Source organism: Scylla paramamosain, chromosome 16 (assembly GCF_035594125.1).
Source record: "Scylla paramamosain isolate STU-SP2022 chromosome 16, ASM3559412v1, whole genome shotgun sequence".
Taxonomy (NCBI): domain Eukaryota; kingdom Metazoa; phylum Arthropoda; class Malacostraca; order Decapoda; family Portunidae; genus Scylla; species Scylla paramamosain.
In genome coordinates, this window is record NC_087166.1 from 9,130,001 (window position 1) to 9,147,500 (window position 17,500).

The 17,500-nt window shown below is 41.1% G+C and overlaps 2 protein-coding genes and 1 long non-coding RNA gene across 4 annotated transcripts in view; 2 read left to right on the forward strand and 1 right to left on the reverse strand.

Moving 5' to 3' along the window:
- Positions 1 to 10,222, forward strand: part of LOC135107974 (uncharacterized) — a 98,288-nt gene extending 88,066 nt beyond the window's left edge. The window contains exons 4-6 of one of the 2 annotated variants that reach the window (XR_010272077.1): positions 4,921 to 4,981; positions 8,998 to 9,100; positions 10,084 to 10,222. This is a non-coding gene — a long non-coding RNA (uncharacterized LOC135107974). The remainder of the gene's footprint in view (positions 1 to 4,920; positions 4,982 to 8,997; positions 9,101 to 10,083) is intronic. The other variant, XR_010272078.1, reaches the window with a different exon arrangement.
- LOC135107972 (male-specific lethal 3 homolog) lies at positions 5,638 to 14,035 on the reverse strand. Its single transcript, XM_064018468.1, has 13 exons — positions 13,782 to 14,035; positions 13,085 to 13,260; positions 12,856 to 12,965; positions 12,682 to 12,723; positions 12,165 to 12,270; positions 11,477 to 11,677; positions 11,141 to 11,277; positions 10,696 to 10,830; positions 10,363 to 10,502; positions 10,102 to 10,195; positions 7,896 to 8,095; positions 7,412 to 7,496; positions 5,638 to 7,278 (listed from the first exon to the last, which is right to left on the reverse strand). Exons 2-13 carry the CDS (start codon positions 13,253 to 13,255, stop codon positions 7,212 to 7,214), a joined length of 1,488 nt encoding a protein of 495 aa, XP_063874538.1. The 5' UTR covers positions 13,256 to 13,260; positions 13,782 to 14,035; the 3' UTR covers positions 5,638 to 7,211.
- Positions 14,036 to 14,511: 476 nt separating this feature from the next.
- LOC135107971 (egalitarian protein homolog) overlaps positions 14,512 to 17,500 on the forward strand; it is a 59,530-nt gene continuing 56,541 nt past the window's right edge. Inside the window, exon 1 of the mRNA XM_064018467.1 lies at positions 14,512 to 15,235. Coding sequence (XP_063874537.1) covers positions 14,654 to 15,235 — 582 coding nt within the window. The 5' untranslated portion in view covers positions 14,512 to 14,653. The remainder of the gene's footprint in view (positions 15,236 to 17,500) is intronic.

Sequence of the window (17,500 nt, forward strand, 5' to 3'; positions counted from 1 at the left end):
GTCTACCTATCTATCTATCTATCTGCAGGATGCGTTTGTGACTCGTGAGGGGTGAAGTTCAGGTGAGTCACGGTGAGTTACGGGGAGTCACGGTGTTTGTAGCCACGCAATATTGCTCGCCACACGCCACGGGTGAAATAAATAAATAGAGAAGGGGCTGACTTGTTGGCTGCCCTGTCAATAGCGCCACTCCGCTGAAATGAAAGGTGCAGTCAGATCTGTTCATGCGGAAAAAAATAGACGTGGTGATTTTGTTTATTTATCTGTTTGCTTGTATATTTGTTTGTTTGTTTGTTTGTTTGTTTATAGGGTTTTGGTAGTTGGCTACTGCTGCTGCTGCTGTTGTTGTTGCTACTACTACTACTACTACTACTACTACTACTACCACCACACCACCACCATAATCTATACCGCCACTAGTGCACTCATCACTAAAAACAACTACTACTGCAGCAAAATAACTGTCATTACCACTGTTAATATAAACAACAACAACAATAACAACAACAACAACAACAACAACGACAGCAACATCAACCAGACAGACAAGAGAATGCTGTTGCTGCTGTTTTTTTTTTTTTTTATGTGAATCAGTGTGTGTGTGTGTGTGTGTGTGTGTGTGTGTGTGTGTTACGGTAAATTGATTGACTGATTGACTGACAGACTGATTGCAATTCTGACGCTCTGCAACAACAAGTAGAATGAGTGTGTGGATATGTGGGTGTGAAGAGAGAGAGAGAGAGAGAGAGAGAGAGAGAGAGAGAGAGAGATACAAGACCAACACATATAGACCTTTACTCATACAAGCGCCACGTTCCATCGAGTAGCATAAGATTACTAATACTCGTAGACTGTCTCACTGCAGCTTCTCGTGACAACAGAAACTAACGTGAAAGTCTTGCACATTCTTATTGGCAATCGTGGATCCATAAGAAGAATAAACAGGTGAGATTTAACAGGTATTTTTTTTTCCAGAGTCGACACGAGACAACACGCAGCTCTCAGTGAAACGCCACCAGGCATTAATATGTAAATTTTGCCCATTAAAGACAATTTGTGTTTAAATGCTAGACGTTTAGGGCGTTTTGCGTAAAATACACGACTTTGCAGTAATTAACAGGCTGTGTTTGGACTAAAATACCATTCAGACTGCTGGTGATTGCAAAGTTGCGATTTCCAGGCGTGACGTGTTGGCAGACACACACACACACACACACACACACACACACACACACACACACACACACACACACTTCTACTTTGCTGGAAATTAGTAGATAATTTTTCTAAACTTTCCAGACTTAAGATGCGAAAGTTGCAAAAGTGACAGTAACAAGGTAAAACTAATGCGATTGTTGGCGAGTCATTCTTTTAGGCCTTCCTTCCTTCCTTCTTTCCTTCCTTCCTAGGCCTTCACTCCTTCATTCCGAGAGCTTCCTTTCCTCTTAAGTCTCCCCTTCTTCCTTCTTAGGCTTTCATTCCTTCATTCCTACGTAAAGCTCATATCCTTCATTTCTTCCTTATTAGACCTCCCCTCCTTCCTTCCTTCCTTTCTTCTTTAATATCTCTTCCTTCTTAGACCGGCCCTCTTTCCTTCCTTCTTTCATTTTCAATCTCCCTCCTTTCCTCCCCTTTCTTCTAAAAACCTTCCCTCCTTCATTCATTCTTTCTCAGACTTTGCTTCCTTCCTTCCTTCCTTCTTTCCTCATTAGACCTTTCCATTCCTTGCTTCTTAGATCTTCCTTCTTTCCTTCCTTGCTTTATTCATTCATTCACTGTAATGCATTTATACAATTAATTTTATACTTGACCTTGACTCTGTGGCCTTGCTCTCCAATTTCTCTTCTTCGCCTTCCACGTTTATATTGATTTGGCTTCAGCGGGGGCGTGACGGAGGGTGATTGCTGGTTCGAAGCTTCATTTCGTGGTCGAGGTGTCATTGCTCCAGCTCCGGTACAGACCCAGTGACGCTTAAAGGCCTGGACTGATAAATTAATGCCTCCGAAATGGCCACGGAGAGTGAAATTAGCCATCTTCGCGTCAGAGAGAGAGAGAGAGAGAGAGAGAGAGAGAGAGAGAGAGAGAGAGAGAGTCTATGTAAGTAAGTGTAGGAATAGTTTTGCAAAAGAAAGAAAGAAACAAAGGAAAAAAGGAAAATTACAGGAAAGTGAAATCTGGAAGGGAAAATGAGTGATAATTGTGTGAGAGAGAGAGAGAGAGAGAGAGAGAGAGAGAGAGAGAGAGAGAGAGAGAGAGAGAGAGAGAGAGAGAGAGAGAGAGTATAGTCTCTAATAGTATTGAATGAGGCAATAGATATAATAACTGTAATAATGGAATTGAGGTTACATGGGAATAGCGTGTGCCTTGTATGCTTCTGTTCATCCTCCTCGACGTTTCATATCCATTAATATAATCATTCCTCTTCCTCTTCCTCCTCCTCCTCCTCCTCCTCCTCCTCGGCCACGACCTGCGATGGAACGAGAGGTCAATTAAAACTTTGTTAACTCATAAATGGGGAAGTATTAGCTGCCCACTGGGGTTTCAGTTCCCCAAACGGGAGAACTCTGTCTGGGTAATTGCCGTCCCAGCTCGCCCGGCACATCACGGGGCTGCTCGGCGGGGCGGCGCTCGTGTCTCGCTCACGTGACTCCAAGAGGGCGAGAACATCAGTGCCGAGAGCCGGAACAACAACATTTACGGCGATGATGACAACAATAACAACAGCAGTAGTGGGGAGTAACAACAGCAACAGCAACGACGACGCGACGACGACGAATATGATGATGCTGACGGTGATGCTAGCTCCAAAGAATAAGAAATAGAGTATTAGTAATAGTAGTAGTAGTAGTAGCAGTTGTTGTTGTTGTTGTTGTTGTTGTAAATATGTAACTGAAACATTACAATACCCAGCATAAAATAAAAAAAAAAACACAGCAGGCCTTGAATCAATCAATCGAAGTTTTTTTTTTTATTCATCTATTAGTATTTATTTATTTATTTTTACTGACAGCACTGTTGGCGTTGGTGGTGATGATAGTGGTGGTGGTGGTAACACTGGTGGATGAAACACGAAAAGTGTCAATAGAGAAGTTCCCCATCAATTGTTTTTCTAAAACGTTAAATAATATATATATATATATATATATATATATATATATATATATATATATATATATATATATATATATATATATATATATATATATATATATATATATATATATAATTTTCTTATTGAGAGAAAAATTTTTAACCAATAAACTTCTAAACCCTTACAAACCACCGTACTAATTAGAAATTAATCCGCCTCTCCACTACCATTTGGTGCATCTTGCCTTATTATAACAATAAGCACTCTTACACATTTCTCCTTGTTTCACAACCACCTACAAACATTATAAGAGTTGGAACTGAACACCTTTCCTCTTAAATATTTATGAATGCGTAATTTTTTTTTTTACTTCATACAATGTCTTTAGTCCTTTGAATTGTTGTATATCGCAGGAAAAAAAAAATGTTGAAACGGTCTGAAATCACTTAAATATCACGTGTTTACATATATAGTGATTTATTTACATCTTTACATTACCCGCTAATATAAAGAAAAAGAAAAAAAAATATAGATAACACGCTCTTGGAGAATAATGAGGAAGCTATTAACCTAATTAACCGCAGACAGGTGATGTACGATGAACTGACGGGTATCGCGGCGTTCACTGGGATTTTTCTTTATAGTTAGTGGTAAATAAATATATTACGTTTTCTTTTGTTCCCTGGTGGAGGCGAATTCTGTGAAACCTCGAAAATAAGAAACTCGATATGGATGAGTGTAAATCGGCTTAGTTCGGACCTGTGGTTGAATTAGATTAGCTGGGAGTGAGTTAGAGAGAGAGAGAGAGAGAGAGAGAGAGAGAGAGAGAGAGAGAGAGAGAGAGAGAGAGGAAAATATTTATCACTACAAATATTTAATAAAGCAACACTCTAATCTCAGTTTTATTATTTTATGTACCTTAAGTGAGAGTATGATTTATTATTATTGCTGTTGTTGTTGTTGTTAGTATTGTCATTATTGTTGTTGTTATTATTTGTGTATTTATTTAATTATTTTTCTATCTTTTCTCGTCTTTTTTGTACATAGTGATGCTGGTGGTGGCGGTGATAGTACACTTTAATACAGTAGAGGGACATTTTTTCCCTCCTTTTATTGTGGGTATAAAAAGAGGTAACACAATTTAAACAGTAAAGTACTTTAGCATATTTTCCTTGATTTGATTTTTTCCCCCCCATGGCAGTTGCACTTCCCTACCCTCAGGTACAGTTACTCCCCACTCCCCATCCCCATCCCAAAAATACCCCCCATATCACAGTCACCACTTGCAACACCCCTATTACAACCACCACCAATGCATCACCACTAAAAAAAACATCTACCCTACAGAGTATAAAGTCAACCATAGATTCCTTAAATCATACAAGAAAAAAAAAAAAAAAGGGGCATATGATATGATATGAACACTTTCACATAGACTCAATGAAATGTATGACTTGCTTTGTGTTGGTTGTTCCCATTGAGTTGCTAAAGAGGAGGATAAACTCATATCTCCCTCACTCATTCTTCTGCAGGTTCTCTTATTCATGTAAAATCCAGATATGTGTATATAATATTTACCATGCCACCAAGATTGATGATTAAAGTTTCACAAGTATCATCCTTATTTTGTATCTTCCTTTTTAACTTTTTAAAATTCAATGATCTGTAACATTTACCATACCACAAAGACTGATGTTCATAGTTTTACAAGTAATCATATTTCTTTTGCATATTCTCTCAAACTTTGAAAAATCAGTGGTATATGTCTACCATGCCACCAAAATTGATGTTCACAGTTTTACAGGTAATCATCTCTCTTCCTTTTACAGATGGAATCCCAAAAAACAGCAGGAAGCATTAAATGTATTACCTCCACCACCAGCACTCCAGGTGATGACTGACAGGCAGGTGATCCTTGCTCTTTGATTCCCTTATGGAAATGTGTCCATTTTAAATATCACTGTCAGAGTAGGTCACCTGTGCTCAATTGATGGCTCAGTAAAGGTTATGAGTGAAGTGTGACTGCTGGTGGGGAGTGAAAGCCTTTTAATGCAGATTGTGTGGATGGATGAGATCAGGCTTGCAAGGGTGGCCTGGAATAGCTGTGTATTTGGTAGAAACTTATGGATAAGATCAGGGGAAGGCTAATTGTTGTATATATATTGATTAGTGCATTAATTTTATTACAGAGCTTTTCATATGGGATTTGACACTACACATATTGCATGGCTGCTGCAATTATAATTGATAGCACCGGAAATTGCTTGTTCTAAGAGCTTAACTAATTTTGCAACTGAATTGACATTTTAAAAGTTGCAATGCTATGGTCACACTCCATCCAGCACTTGTCTCTCAATGATGAAAATGCCGCAGCAACAGCAGCAGCAGAATTTAAAGTTAAAAATGTTAGTTTAGTGGATTTAATATGTATAGCATTATAGAAACATATATTCAGATTTTATATGAGAAAAACAGTATGGTTAAGTGCATGCTGTTGATACCTCTTAATAAATCAGTATAAGTATTCAGGGCAAATGAAGACTTACTGGAGCACAGTGTTTAATGACATCAACACAGTATATAGCACATACTTCCTTTGCTACAGAGGATTTGTATTTTACTTTAGATTAAAGAAAACTACAACCAAATGCAAACTATCACTTGATGAAATCAATTACATCATTTGGCACATCTGTAGCACTTACCCAGCCTTGCATGTCTATAGGTCCAGGCAGGCACAAGATTTCTATTTCAGAATTATTCAGAGTTATGATAATGTTTCTTGAGAGGGATTACTGGACTCCCAGCCTCAATCTTTTTGTCTTGTACTCTAGCAGAAGCACACGACACAACAAGTGGACAGTAGTCATTAATTCCAGATAAAATAGTTTTCCATGGCTTTTTATAATTTCCTGTTATAGTGTGTCACTTTCACAATAGTTAAAACTACTCTCCTTCTTGGGATGTATTTGATCCTAAAGGAACAGCAGTGTAGCTAACACAATGTGCACAGGGAACTTGCCAAACACTATTTGTTTCTTTTCATGGTGCAGACAGAGGGACATACTGCATGGTTTTCATAACATAACAGCTTTGCAATACTTCTGTCATTCTGTCAGAACTATTGTTCCAGCAGAGAAGTTGGTGGTGACGGGAATTAGTTCAATTAAAATATAACAATCCACCACAATGAGTGGAAAAAACAATGAGGATCCGGATCGAGCAGATTCACTGTCCTGGAGCAAACTGATATCAATCCGCTCAATAAGTGGGAAGTCAGTCACATTCAAGAAGCGGTTGGATATACATACCCTGCTCTCTCATCAGATTCCAGCCAGTGCCCAGCTCACACCAACGCTCCTTTTCAACTCACTACCATCCTTGGCAGACACTCCATACCAAGCTCCAGCTAAGTACTCTGTTTAGTCACAGGCCTGTGTGCTGATGAGTACTTAGCTTCCTGTCTGTCTGCCTCACCAAAGGCCTTACCCCATACATGCAAAGTTGCCACACATTCTTTACATCTCAGGGACATTTTGATAAGTTATAAGAGTTGAAGATCTGCCCTTCTGCAGATGAAGTCTTAAGTCTAACAACCTATAAACTAAGATGACATTTCCCTTATAAGGGGCAGCCAAGACAAGTTGTTTATATGCAATATCTTCACACTTGTTCCCTCACATCTATGTCTCTAAGTCTCTAGGATACAAAGAACTGATCCTTACTGCAACATGCAGCTTTAGATAGCTTTGCAGTCCAACAAAATTCACAAGACACTACAGCAGAGGTGGTTTCCCCTCTGCTGCACAATAACAGACCTATCCTCTTCTCCACACCTGAGTTGACCAAGTGATCAAGACAGATGCAGAGGAACATCCTTCCGACAGACTGTCAAAGTCATAAGTTCATTCATGCATCCACAACTACTTTTCTTTTATCCTTATCAATCCCAACTACAAATCCTTGCTTCACAGGCATACCTGTTGCATATAATGCTGTTTTAGTGCTGTCCATACCTCCCATTCATGGGAAACAGACATCCCTTATAGTACTAAGTTCAGTCTAGATTTCTAGATGATGATATGAATTTTACTGAGCTAAAGTGAAGATCCTGATGGAATCACACATCCATGTTGTTGATGTAGTGTGATTCAAGAAAGAGCTCTTCACTGTGTGTGCTGATGTACCTGTAAAACACAAACAAAAGTATGCATCAAAGAACATATCACGAACTTTCATGATTTTCAGCCTTTTCATTTCTTTAATATTTATTTCTTAATGTCATTAAGAGTTTCATTATGCATTTTGGACAATACTTACTCAAGGAACAAGTCAAGGTGTTTGCTGATGGCTTTCTTCTTGCTTTCAGACAGATTCATTCTGTACAGGATCTCTGGCAGTTTTACTGTTGGAAAAAAAAATATTAAAGAGCGTTCTTTAAACATTTTTTTTTCCACCAGGCTACATATATGAGTCAACTGTAAGATAAAGGCTACTGTAGTGGTTAATGGGAAGGGATGCCAAAACTTGTCAGTTATTTTCTGCTAAGTGAACACAAGCTACAGTAAAAAATGAGACAAATCCAAACTGTCTCTATCTGGCTTGTGATTGAGAGACCTCTCAGTTGTGAGCTGAGGGTACTAACCACAACACCACTGGCCTGTTAATACATACAATGCAAACAAGCATAATGGACATTTGCCTTGGCACTGCACTCAGTGCTTTCATATTCTTATCTTACAAAAACTTCACATAAAGCAGCAAATCAAAACAACATACATTAAAACGTGGAGCATTGACCTACCAAACAGCCTGAGGAGGTGGATGTGGCCGTACAGCAGCACAGGAGGAGGAGGGTGTCTGTATGGGTCAGGCAGCAGAGTCCAGTCCTGGAGTTGGTTATGCTGCAGGTTGGCGTACGGCAGGGTGCTACGGCCTAGGCTGCTGACGCCAGCTGTGCTACCCACAGAAGTCACAGTAGTGGGGGTGCTGCGTCCTGACTCGCTGGAATCCATGCACACAAATATGAACAATATACCTCATACATTATCAGCATATGGAATTACAAGTTAATAAAAGCATGGAGCATCATTTATTTTAGTTTTTAAACAAAGGTATATTTATTTGCAGTTCACTAAAAGTAAGCCCATCCAATTCTCACTCTGTACTTAACTCTGTAGTTACTGCTACTGACTGTACTGCAATGGCACCTGCCACTTGCTAGTGGGCACTAAAATCTCTGAGAACAAGATCAAGCTCCAGATGTTTGAAGGATCCATAACATTCTGTTCATGTTCTGTATGGCAAGTCCATTGATCCTACTTATATCCAAGACAAAAAGACTTAGGATCTTGTGACATCTAGTGAAAAACACTGGTGAGGTTTACTGTGTTTGTACAGCCTGCTGGCCATCTGACACTGCTAGTCTGGTCCAACCACTACACCTCACCACTGGATAGTCATCCTCTCTACCCCAAACTCTCAAGCACTGTCACAAATACCAAGCTGCGATGTTGAAGTGCAGCATTCACCATGTTTTCAAATCAATACAACATCCTCCACTGTATGCTTCTCTCCTCCATTACTGCCAGACATGGCATCCACAGCAGGATGCACACAGTCTCATGCCTCATACCTGTATACTCAACTTGCTGGTGTGTCAGTCACTGTTGTTTCATTGTGAGGAGTGATACTGTACAGATGGGCCAAAGCACTTTCAGGTGGCAATCACCTTCACTGTACAGTGGTTCCACTCTACAATACCATTTCCAGTAAGTGTATATGCTGTCCTGTAGCATGGTGACATTCCAGAATGCTGCAAAGGCTAAGAATAGCAGCCCACAGAATTTACTGTTATTGCAGACCAGTTCAAAAATCATTTCTCATTTCAAGAACATTTGTTCCAGCTGACCAAGGACAGTGCCTCCAATGGGCCAGAGCAACTGTTTCCATGAGCTAAAGCTGAACAGCCTGCAGTCGATGACAGACAGGCAACCATATCCAAGGGGGGTGAGTGACATCTATACCTAAACACCACCATGTCTCTGTCACACTTAATGATCCATGCTGCCACTTCACTGGAGCAGTCAATGGCTTGACACACATCATACTGCTTCACTACCTGCTGTGCCTCAGCCTGTGTCACTGTCTGTGAAGTCACTTGCTGCATGAAAAATAGAGTGCACTTGATACTTGGTTGACTAGCACACACATGAATGTCATGCCTGTTTCCTGTTCTCCAACTGCTGCTGTGCCTCCTGCAACCACTCTTCTTGGGTGTGTGTAAGTGCATCAGCATGACATTTGCAGATCAAATGAGTGTTACAGATACACTCAGCTCCAGCTTAATCACCAACTATTAGATCAACATCTCCCTGTGTTCCTTTGTTCAGACATGTGTGGCCGCTCTGCACCGTCAATTCAGTGACAGACAGACACAGAGCCCATCCAAAGGTCAATGTTCTGCATGACCCACATGGTGGCTAAGTTGACACCACATACTGCCATATTAACATGAGAGCTGGCAATAAAACTGTACCCTTTACTGTTATGGTGGCAACTAGGATACGTAGCTATGGGATACTAAAATGAACTTTACAATTTCCATCCCAGTAGCTGGGAGTACAGGTGCCATGATGTGCATGGCCTCTCATGTAATGTTCCCCTGTCATGTATTTTGTTTCTGTCAATGCATGATCTGCACCTAAGAGTCTTTTCAAGCTGGTGACAGTTGACTTTGTTTTGTTATATCAAGTATATGATGACAAATATTATGAACTATTTTTAAGTAAAAGAAAGGCTACTTATGTGGTTTGCTTGGAGAAAACCCAAGAATTGGATTCTGAGAATGTTTGAAGCAAAATTCATATTGACATACTTCTCATTAATGGTCTTTTCCAGTCACAATAATAATAATAATAATAATATGAGCTGTAATACTTTTAGTAGTAATAACACCCCTAATGCTAGTATTTCCTTCTCTACCCTGAAAGAAGACAGCCGTTGCTCACCATGCAAGGGAAACACCTTTCTCCCGGTCGGTGTTGGAGCAGGAATCTCCAGACAGAGGCCTTTTGGAACGTAGCATTCGTCTTCCCCCACTCTCTGGAGGCAGAACCAAACTTAGTGGTACAAGATCAGTAAAGTAAGCCTGTCATGAAAATTTCAACACAAACATTAAAATTAAAATAATTAAGTAAAGCATAATATTTGTGCATTGCAGCCAGATACTTAATATCTACAAAGTAAGACCAGAATACTCCAATCCTTACCTTTGGTCTTCTCTTCCTCCTTCTGGGTGAGCTCTGCCTTGGCTCGCATCATCTCGTTTTCAAGATCATCCTTGTCTCCACACAAACTGTCCACACTCTCTCGGTCCTCCACCACCACCGGCCCATCACCATCCACCTCCCTGAATTCCCATCAAAATTATTATGTAGTAGAAATCTGCATCAATGAGGGTTATACCTTCACTGAAGAGTACTACAGTAATGGAATTCTGCTATATTTGTTAAGGTGTATTAATTTAAAATTTTCCATGAAATGTGTTATGTATGCAATAATAAAGATGACATAGAGATGTACAGTTAATAGAGCACACTCACTGCTTGGAGTAGACTGGCTGTGCAGTGCGTAGACGCTCCGCCTGCCGTCTCTCGGGGGCGTACAGGAGCAGAGTCTCAATGTGGAAGTCAAAGCACACACGCAGGCCGTCCATCACCTCCTTGCACAAGTCTAGCCTGTGGGTGGAGTTTAGCAGTCCTGTACATACTCATAAGTAGTGCCTTATAAACCAAAGACATCTAATCTTTATTCATCATCTCATTCCATTATTTTTAATTGTATAAGAGCTCATATCTTTCTTAGGAGCGAGTAGCTGAGGCAAGGCATCTTAAAGAGATACACTCAAGCCAAGAGGCCTCTTGGAGAAAGAGGGCCAACCTTCACCCCACCACACAACATGAGGGTCAGTTGCACAGTGGTACAGAATATCCCAATAATTTCACTGCCAAAAAGAAATGGAAAGGCAACAGAGCTGCCACCACTCACGTCATAAAGCATTTGTCTTTCTCCTTGATCTCGGTACGCCTCTTCTCTCGGGTTCTGGCCAAATACCGCATGGCAAAGAATCTCACATAGTTCTCCAGGAGGCTGAGAACTGTCTTCTCTGTTGGAAGGTCCAGCAGCTGGTACAAAGAAAAATGTCATTTAATAAGTTAACAATAACCAAATATCTCCAAACAAACAAGAGCAAACAAACCAACAAAAGAACTGAACAATAAGTATGACAAAAAAATTGGGCTTAAAATCACATGTATTCAATTCCAAATGAAGGAGATAAAACAAACAGGAATAAAGAGTTCCAATAGCACAGAATTCCCTCACCTTATTCTTGTCATTGATGAGGTGGTAGTCCCGCTCCAGCACAGCCCTCAGGTTGTCCGGGATCACCAATGGAAAGTGACGCTCATCCTCACTGGCTGCCTCGCCCTCATCCTCATCCTCCTCATCTTCGCCTCCAGTGGTGCTGCCACCCTCAGACAATGGCCATCCCCTCTCATCCTCCTCAGTCACAGTTGTCCCAGTCTGTTGAGTGATGTTTGTCTTTATGGGTCTTCAATAATGAAGGGCTCAGAACTGATAGGATGTATTTACATTGTTGATAAATATTCCAGTGCTATAGTTCTACCAATTCTAAGTGGCAGTTTGGATGTGGCTGTTCTGGAATGCTTTGATGCCATATTGATCATTATGCTAAGTTGCCTTACAGCAAACTTTAGCCACACCAATTGCTGAAAATAACTAAGATCAGTTTTAGCATACTTGGTTTCCCATGCCTTTTGAGTCTTGTACAATATTCATTTTAAGGACTGGATCAAGCTTCCTTGGAGGAAGAGAGACAGATGAGAGGCGAGGCTTTCACAATGCAAAGGGGAACAGCAGAACAGGCAATGATGGCAACTTTTCTTTCATGGCCACTCCTTTGATTGAAGTCCTAAGAGGGAAGTGAAGAGATAAAAAGAGATAGGCAGATCAAGCCATAATATTAATGAGACTAATTTTCTTTACCCACCTGAGAGCTTGTTTCTGATTCCTCTTGCTGTTCTCTCTCCTGTCTCTCCCTCTCAATGGTCTCCCTTATGGTTTCTGACAATCGACGTTTTCTCTTCCGTTCCTTGCTGACAGTTGGAAAAGAGTTGAAAACAAATAAATATCACAGAAGTACTTTGTAACTGAATAAAGCCAAACACAGAACATGCTACATATATCCAACACATGAAAAATCACAATCAATTACATGTATATAAAATTCATCTCCCTTTTAACAGTTAACAGCAGGTGAGTCATGAATGTACAAAAAGGCAACAAAGGGACGTAATAGATGTACGGTCCCTGCTGCACAGGCTTGCATTACCTAATTGAAGATGGTAACATTTATGTACCTGTTGACAAATGGAAATGTTGCTGGATAATGACGTCAATGCAGATATCCTAACACACACCATTCATCTACTTCACAAGCATATGATGAACCAGTACAAAAAGCTTAAGGGAAGAGGGAGCCAGACAAGACTGCTGAAGAAACTTACTAGAGTGGTCCTCCTATCAGCACGCGGTTAGATTTCATTGACCTGAAAGAAAAGAGATGCTATACATATAAATTTTGCATCAGTAAAGAGAGTTTTAGTCATTCACTGGTGTTGATACTATAATGTTGAAATAATAGCTCAGACAAATAAGAGAAACAAAATATAGTGACTCACAGCTTGATCTGGGCTTTGTCTGCCAATTGTTTCTGCAAGTCCCTGTTTTCGTCCGTGTCTTTCAGTACAAAGTCCTCCGAGACACACCGGTCCCAGGAGGCGTTCCAGCCCTGGCAAGGAACACCAGTTATGCAATATGTTAATATTGTGGGAGATTTCACAACCTTCCATGATCACAACTGACACATACTTATCAAGTGCTGGTATGGCATGACGTCAATGGATATACCTGAAAGTGGATGAGATACTCTATTTGCTTGCGGCCTTTTCCATCTTTGTTGAATACTACTTCCAGAACCTTTGAGTCGTAGAGGACCTTGGCTTTGGTTGGATCCGGCTCATAGCAGAGGACACGCTCCCCCTCACTGAACTTTACCCTCACTCCCCGTGTGGACACCATCCTCTCTGCAAAATAGACCATAACTTTATTTATGGAAATAAGATCACTGAAACTTTCTAACATGTAGCAAAATGAAATAAGTTTGTTATTCAAAGAAACTAATGCAAATGAAGAGGTGGAATTAATTAAAAGAAATATGTTCAGGTCAAGTTTTTGTAAAATAGTGTTTGTAAATGAAGTCAGGAGTCCTAGCAAGCAAATAATTCTTGAGAATGACACTGCCTATTTTCTTTAATAAATAAATAACAAATGTTCAATATCTTTCTAATTCATAAGTGTACCAAGATGACACGCAGGAGACTCAGCAAAGGGAGGAGTTGGTAATGAGACAATGATGAATCATCTACAAATCAGCTGCATGTGAATCTTCACATAATCAATTGATCATTGTCAACTCAGAATGAAAGCACCAAGTCCAGCATCAGACACAGGTTTACATTCTTAAGTATTTCTGTGCTTTGTCTTCACTAATTTAAAAAAGAGAGAGGAAGACGCTTCAAACAGGTCTGGCAGAAGCAAGACTCACATCACATAGCCCGCGTTGGTTCCTCAGATTACATTACACGCATTACTTCTCAGCCTCACGCCTCGCATACACCCCGCTGCTGCTTGGCACACGAGCAGGGACGACCCACACTACACATGAACATCCTGTCTAACTGTGTCACTGTGGCAGAGGTGAAAAATGCACGAAAAAAAATATAAGATTCGTGGCTTGTATAGTTCCGTTTCTTTCCTTAGCGATGCTCCTGACGACGACCACTTGTAAACAAACACAGCTGCCAGATGTCGCTATTGTTTTGGTGGAGTTTGGTAGTGACATTGATTTTATTTGCGTATTTCATACTAAGAATGAGTTAATTTATGATGAGAAAATATATCTTATGCGCTTTCTATGTTGAAATTTGCTCCAGATATACTGTTATCCTGTTTAGCAGAATTGTTTGGGTTTCTCGGGGGATATTTTCTTTTTTACTAGAAGGAATTTTTTATGGTCGTAACGTATTGAAATGATATAAAAAACATTTAATAAATATTTTTAAAGTAACTATATATTTCTACATATTCTACCCTCGTAAAATAAGATAGTAGTATATTCGAACACAAAAAAGAAATGCACTTCCTCCTCCTTTGCAAATGATAGCATTTATGTTAAAATATAAGTTATGTATAATAAACATCTAAATACGACAAGTGGAAACCTATGTTGCGTTAAAATAAGGATAAAAAGAAGGAATCCGGCATTGTTGGCGGACGCTGCAGCAGTCAGTGTGGTTTTAGTGGAGTGGCCTCAGTGTGGTTGTGGCAGTTGGAGGTGGAGGGTGTTGTGCGGTGCTCTGGGGGCGTCCTCATGTTTTTCGACCCAATCGCCAAATCATTCACTTATTACCGGTGAATATGGACAGTAAAGACTACGACCATGTCAGAAACCTCACTCTCTTATTCTTCCTGGACCGTCTTATGGACAAGGGTCAGCCGAGGACCCTGCATGACCTGAGCTGTCAGTTCGGCACCAAGGGCTTCACCAAGGAGATGAGACAGATTGCAGGGGGCTCTCAGTCAGGCCTCAGAAAGTTCCTGCAGCAATATCCGTCCCTGTTTACCCTCGAGGATGACTACGTGAGCGTCACCAACTATAGCAATGGCATATCCAACCCCCACGACCCCACCGGGAAGCTGTTGGGGAAGAGGGACTACCAGCAGGAGGCGGTGGACTACTTCGTCGGGAAACTTCGTCAGTACGGCGCCGGGACCGAGGTGCCGATTAAGTCCTTATTGGGTCACCGCTCGCAGGCGTCCCCCGAGGTGCGCCATGTCTCCGGCCAGCACGTGAAGGAGTTTAGGGACTTCCTGGTGAGGTATCCTGACGTGTTTGTGGTGCGTGAGGAGACGGTGATCCTGAAGGAGTACGAGGGAGCGGCGCCCCAGCCCTTCAAGGAACTGGAGGTGCCCAAGATCGACCCGGTCCTCACCCAGCAGGTAGGTACTGAGAGAGAGAGAGAGGGGGGGGCGGTGTAAAGGCATTGTTAATCATTCTACCTGTGTGTGTGTGTGTGTGTGTGTGTGTGTGTGTGTGTGTGTGTGTGTTTCAGGTTAAGGTATTTAAGTGTGTATATTTGTTTTGTTTTCGTTTATTTCTTTGTGTTCGTTTTCCTTCTAAGTGTTACTCATAGACTCTTATTTAAACAAACGTCATCACTCCAGTCAGTTATTCTTTCCTTCTTTCTCTCGTGCTTTGTTTTTTTCTTTCTTTCACGGTTGGTTTGTTGCTAGAATGCGCCGTCACACACACACACACACACACACACACACACACACACACACACACAGTCAGTCAGTCAGCTGATTTTGGGGGACGTGTGACTCCTCGTCCTCTCTCTCTCTCTCTCTCTCTCTCTCTCTCTCTCTCTCTCTCTCTCTCTCTCTCTCTCTCTCTCTCTCTCTCTCTCTCTCTCTCTCTCTCTCTCTCTCTCTCTCTCTCTGACACATGACAGACACGCAAGAAGAATATGCAAGAATGTCATTATTATTATTATTATTATTATTATTATTATTATTATTATTAAGTAGTAGTATTATTATTATTATTATTATTATTATTATTATTATTATTATTATTATTATTATTATTATCATCATTGACGTTCTTACAAGTTTTCTACAGTTACTTTTCCAATAATCACACATGGGGAGAGAGAGAGAGAGAGAGAGAGAGAGAGAGAGAGAGAGAGAGAGAGAGAGAGAGAGAGAGAGAGAGTCATTGTCAGTCCTTGTTACCTTATAAGTGCTCAATGTTATGTTTGTTTACGTTTGCTTTCTGCTTTGTTTTTTATCATTTTATTCCTTTCAAGGCTTCACCTGGTAGACATGATGGGAATAATAATAACGACAACAACAACAACAACAACAATAATAATCGTAATAGCATGTGTTTACTTTTTTACTGTTATCATTGTGGTCACTTTTTTCCACGTTTTGTTTCGGTTTCTAGTTTGCTCTCTCTCTCTCTCTCTCTCTCTCTCTCTCTCTCTCTCTCTCTCTCTCTCTCTCTCTCTCTCTCTCTCTCTCTCTCTAGCATCCATCACACTGTTTCCTCTCACGCGCCCTCACTCATTTTCCCTTTCATTCCTCCCTCCCACGTCCCTCCCTTCCTTTATCACATGCAGGGAGACGCGGGAATGACACCACCACCACCACCACCTTCACCACCACCACTACCACTACCTCCATCATCACCACCACTAACAGAACGTCAATCTAAACAGCAACATCGATAAGAACATCACGCCGTCTGCTGTTTCTCGTTTATGCTTGATATGTCTTCTTCCTCCTCCTCCTCCTCCTCCTCCTCCTCCTCCTCCTCCTCCTCCTCCTCCTCCTCCTCCTCTTCCTCTTCTCCTCCTTGCCACGTTGCATTTGTGAAGGCGAGAAATCAACTGCTTCTCTCTCTCTCTCTCTCTCTCTCTCTCTCTCTCTCTCTCTCTCTCTCTCTCTCTCTCTCTCTCTCTCTCTCTCTCTCTCTCTCTCCTTTCACTTTCAGCATTCTTCCCCTTTCTATTGTTAGACACGGCGTTTCTCTCTCTCTCTCTCTCTCTCTCTCTCTCTCTCTCTCTCTCTCTCTCTCTCTCTCTCTCTCTCTCTCTCTCTCTCGTTCCAAGTCAACCTTCGAACCTCTCCTTCACTTTCTCCTTTCTCTCTCTCTCTCTCTCTCTCTCTCTCTCTCTCTCTCTCTCTCTCTCTCTCTCTCTCTCTCTCTCTCTCCATAGACACATTTTCTTCCAAACCAACGTATGTTTCTTCTTCCTCCCTTAATTAACTCCTCCTCCTCCTCCTCCTCCTCCTCCTCCAACATTTCATGGCCATGCTCACTTTCTATTTTCGCTCCGCCATGTAGTTTTCTCCTTCCTCCTTTTCTTTCTCTTCCTCCTTCTTTGTTAATTTCGCCTTGTATGTGTTGACATTTAACTCCTTCACTCCCTTACCGGTGAGTGAATGAGTCAGTCAGTCAGTCACTCACTCAGTAACAGGATAGTGGACGGTTAGTGTACCCTCCCTCCATCACGTCGGTCAGTCAGTCAGTCAGTCATTCCGTCAGTCAGTCAGTCAGTCAGTCATTCCGTCAGTTACTAAGTGTATCAATTATTCAGGTAGATTTCAATCCCCCAGTGGAGAAACTCGCCTGTGAAATGACTCACTGTGGGATTAGAGAGAGAGAGAGAGAGAGAGAGAGAGAGAGAGAGAGAG

Coding starts and splice junctions, on each gene's coding strand:
- LOC135107972 (XM_064018468.1), bottom strand. CDS start 13,255: ATGGTGTCCACACGGGGAGTGAGGGTAAAGTTCAGTGAGGGGGAGCGT. Junction 8,096..10,101: donor AAAGGTGTTTCCCTTGCATG/GTGAGCAACGGC, acceptor CATGGATTCCAG/CGAGTCAGGACGCAGCACCC. Junction 7,279..7,411: donor CACCTTGACTTGTTCCTTGA/GTAAGTATTGTC, acceptor TGTGTTTTACAG/GTACATCAGCACACACAGTG.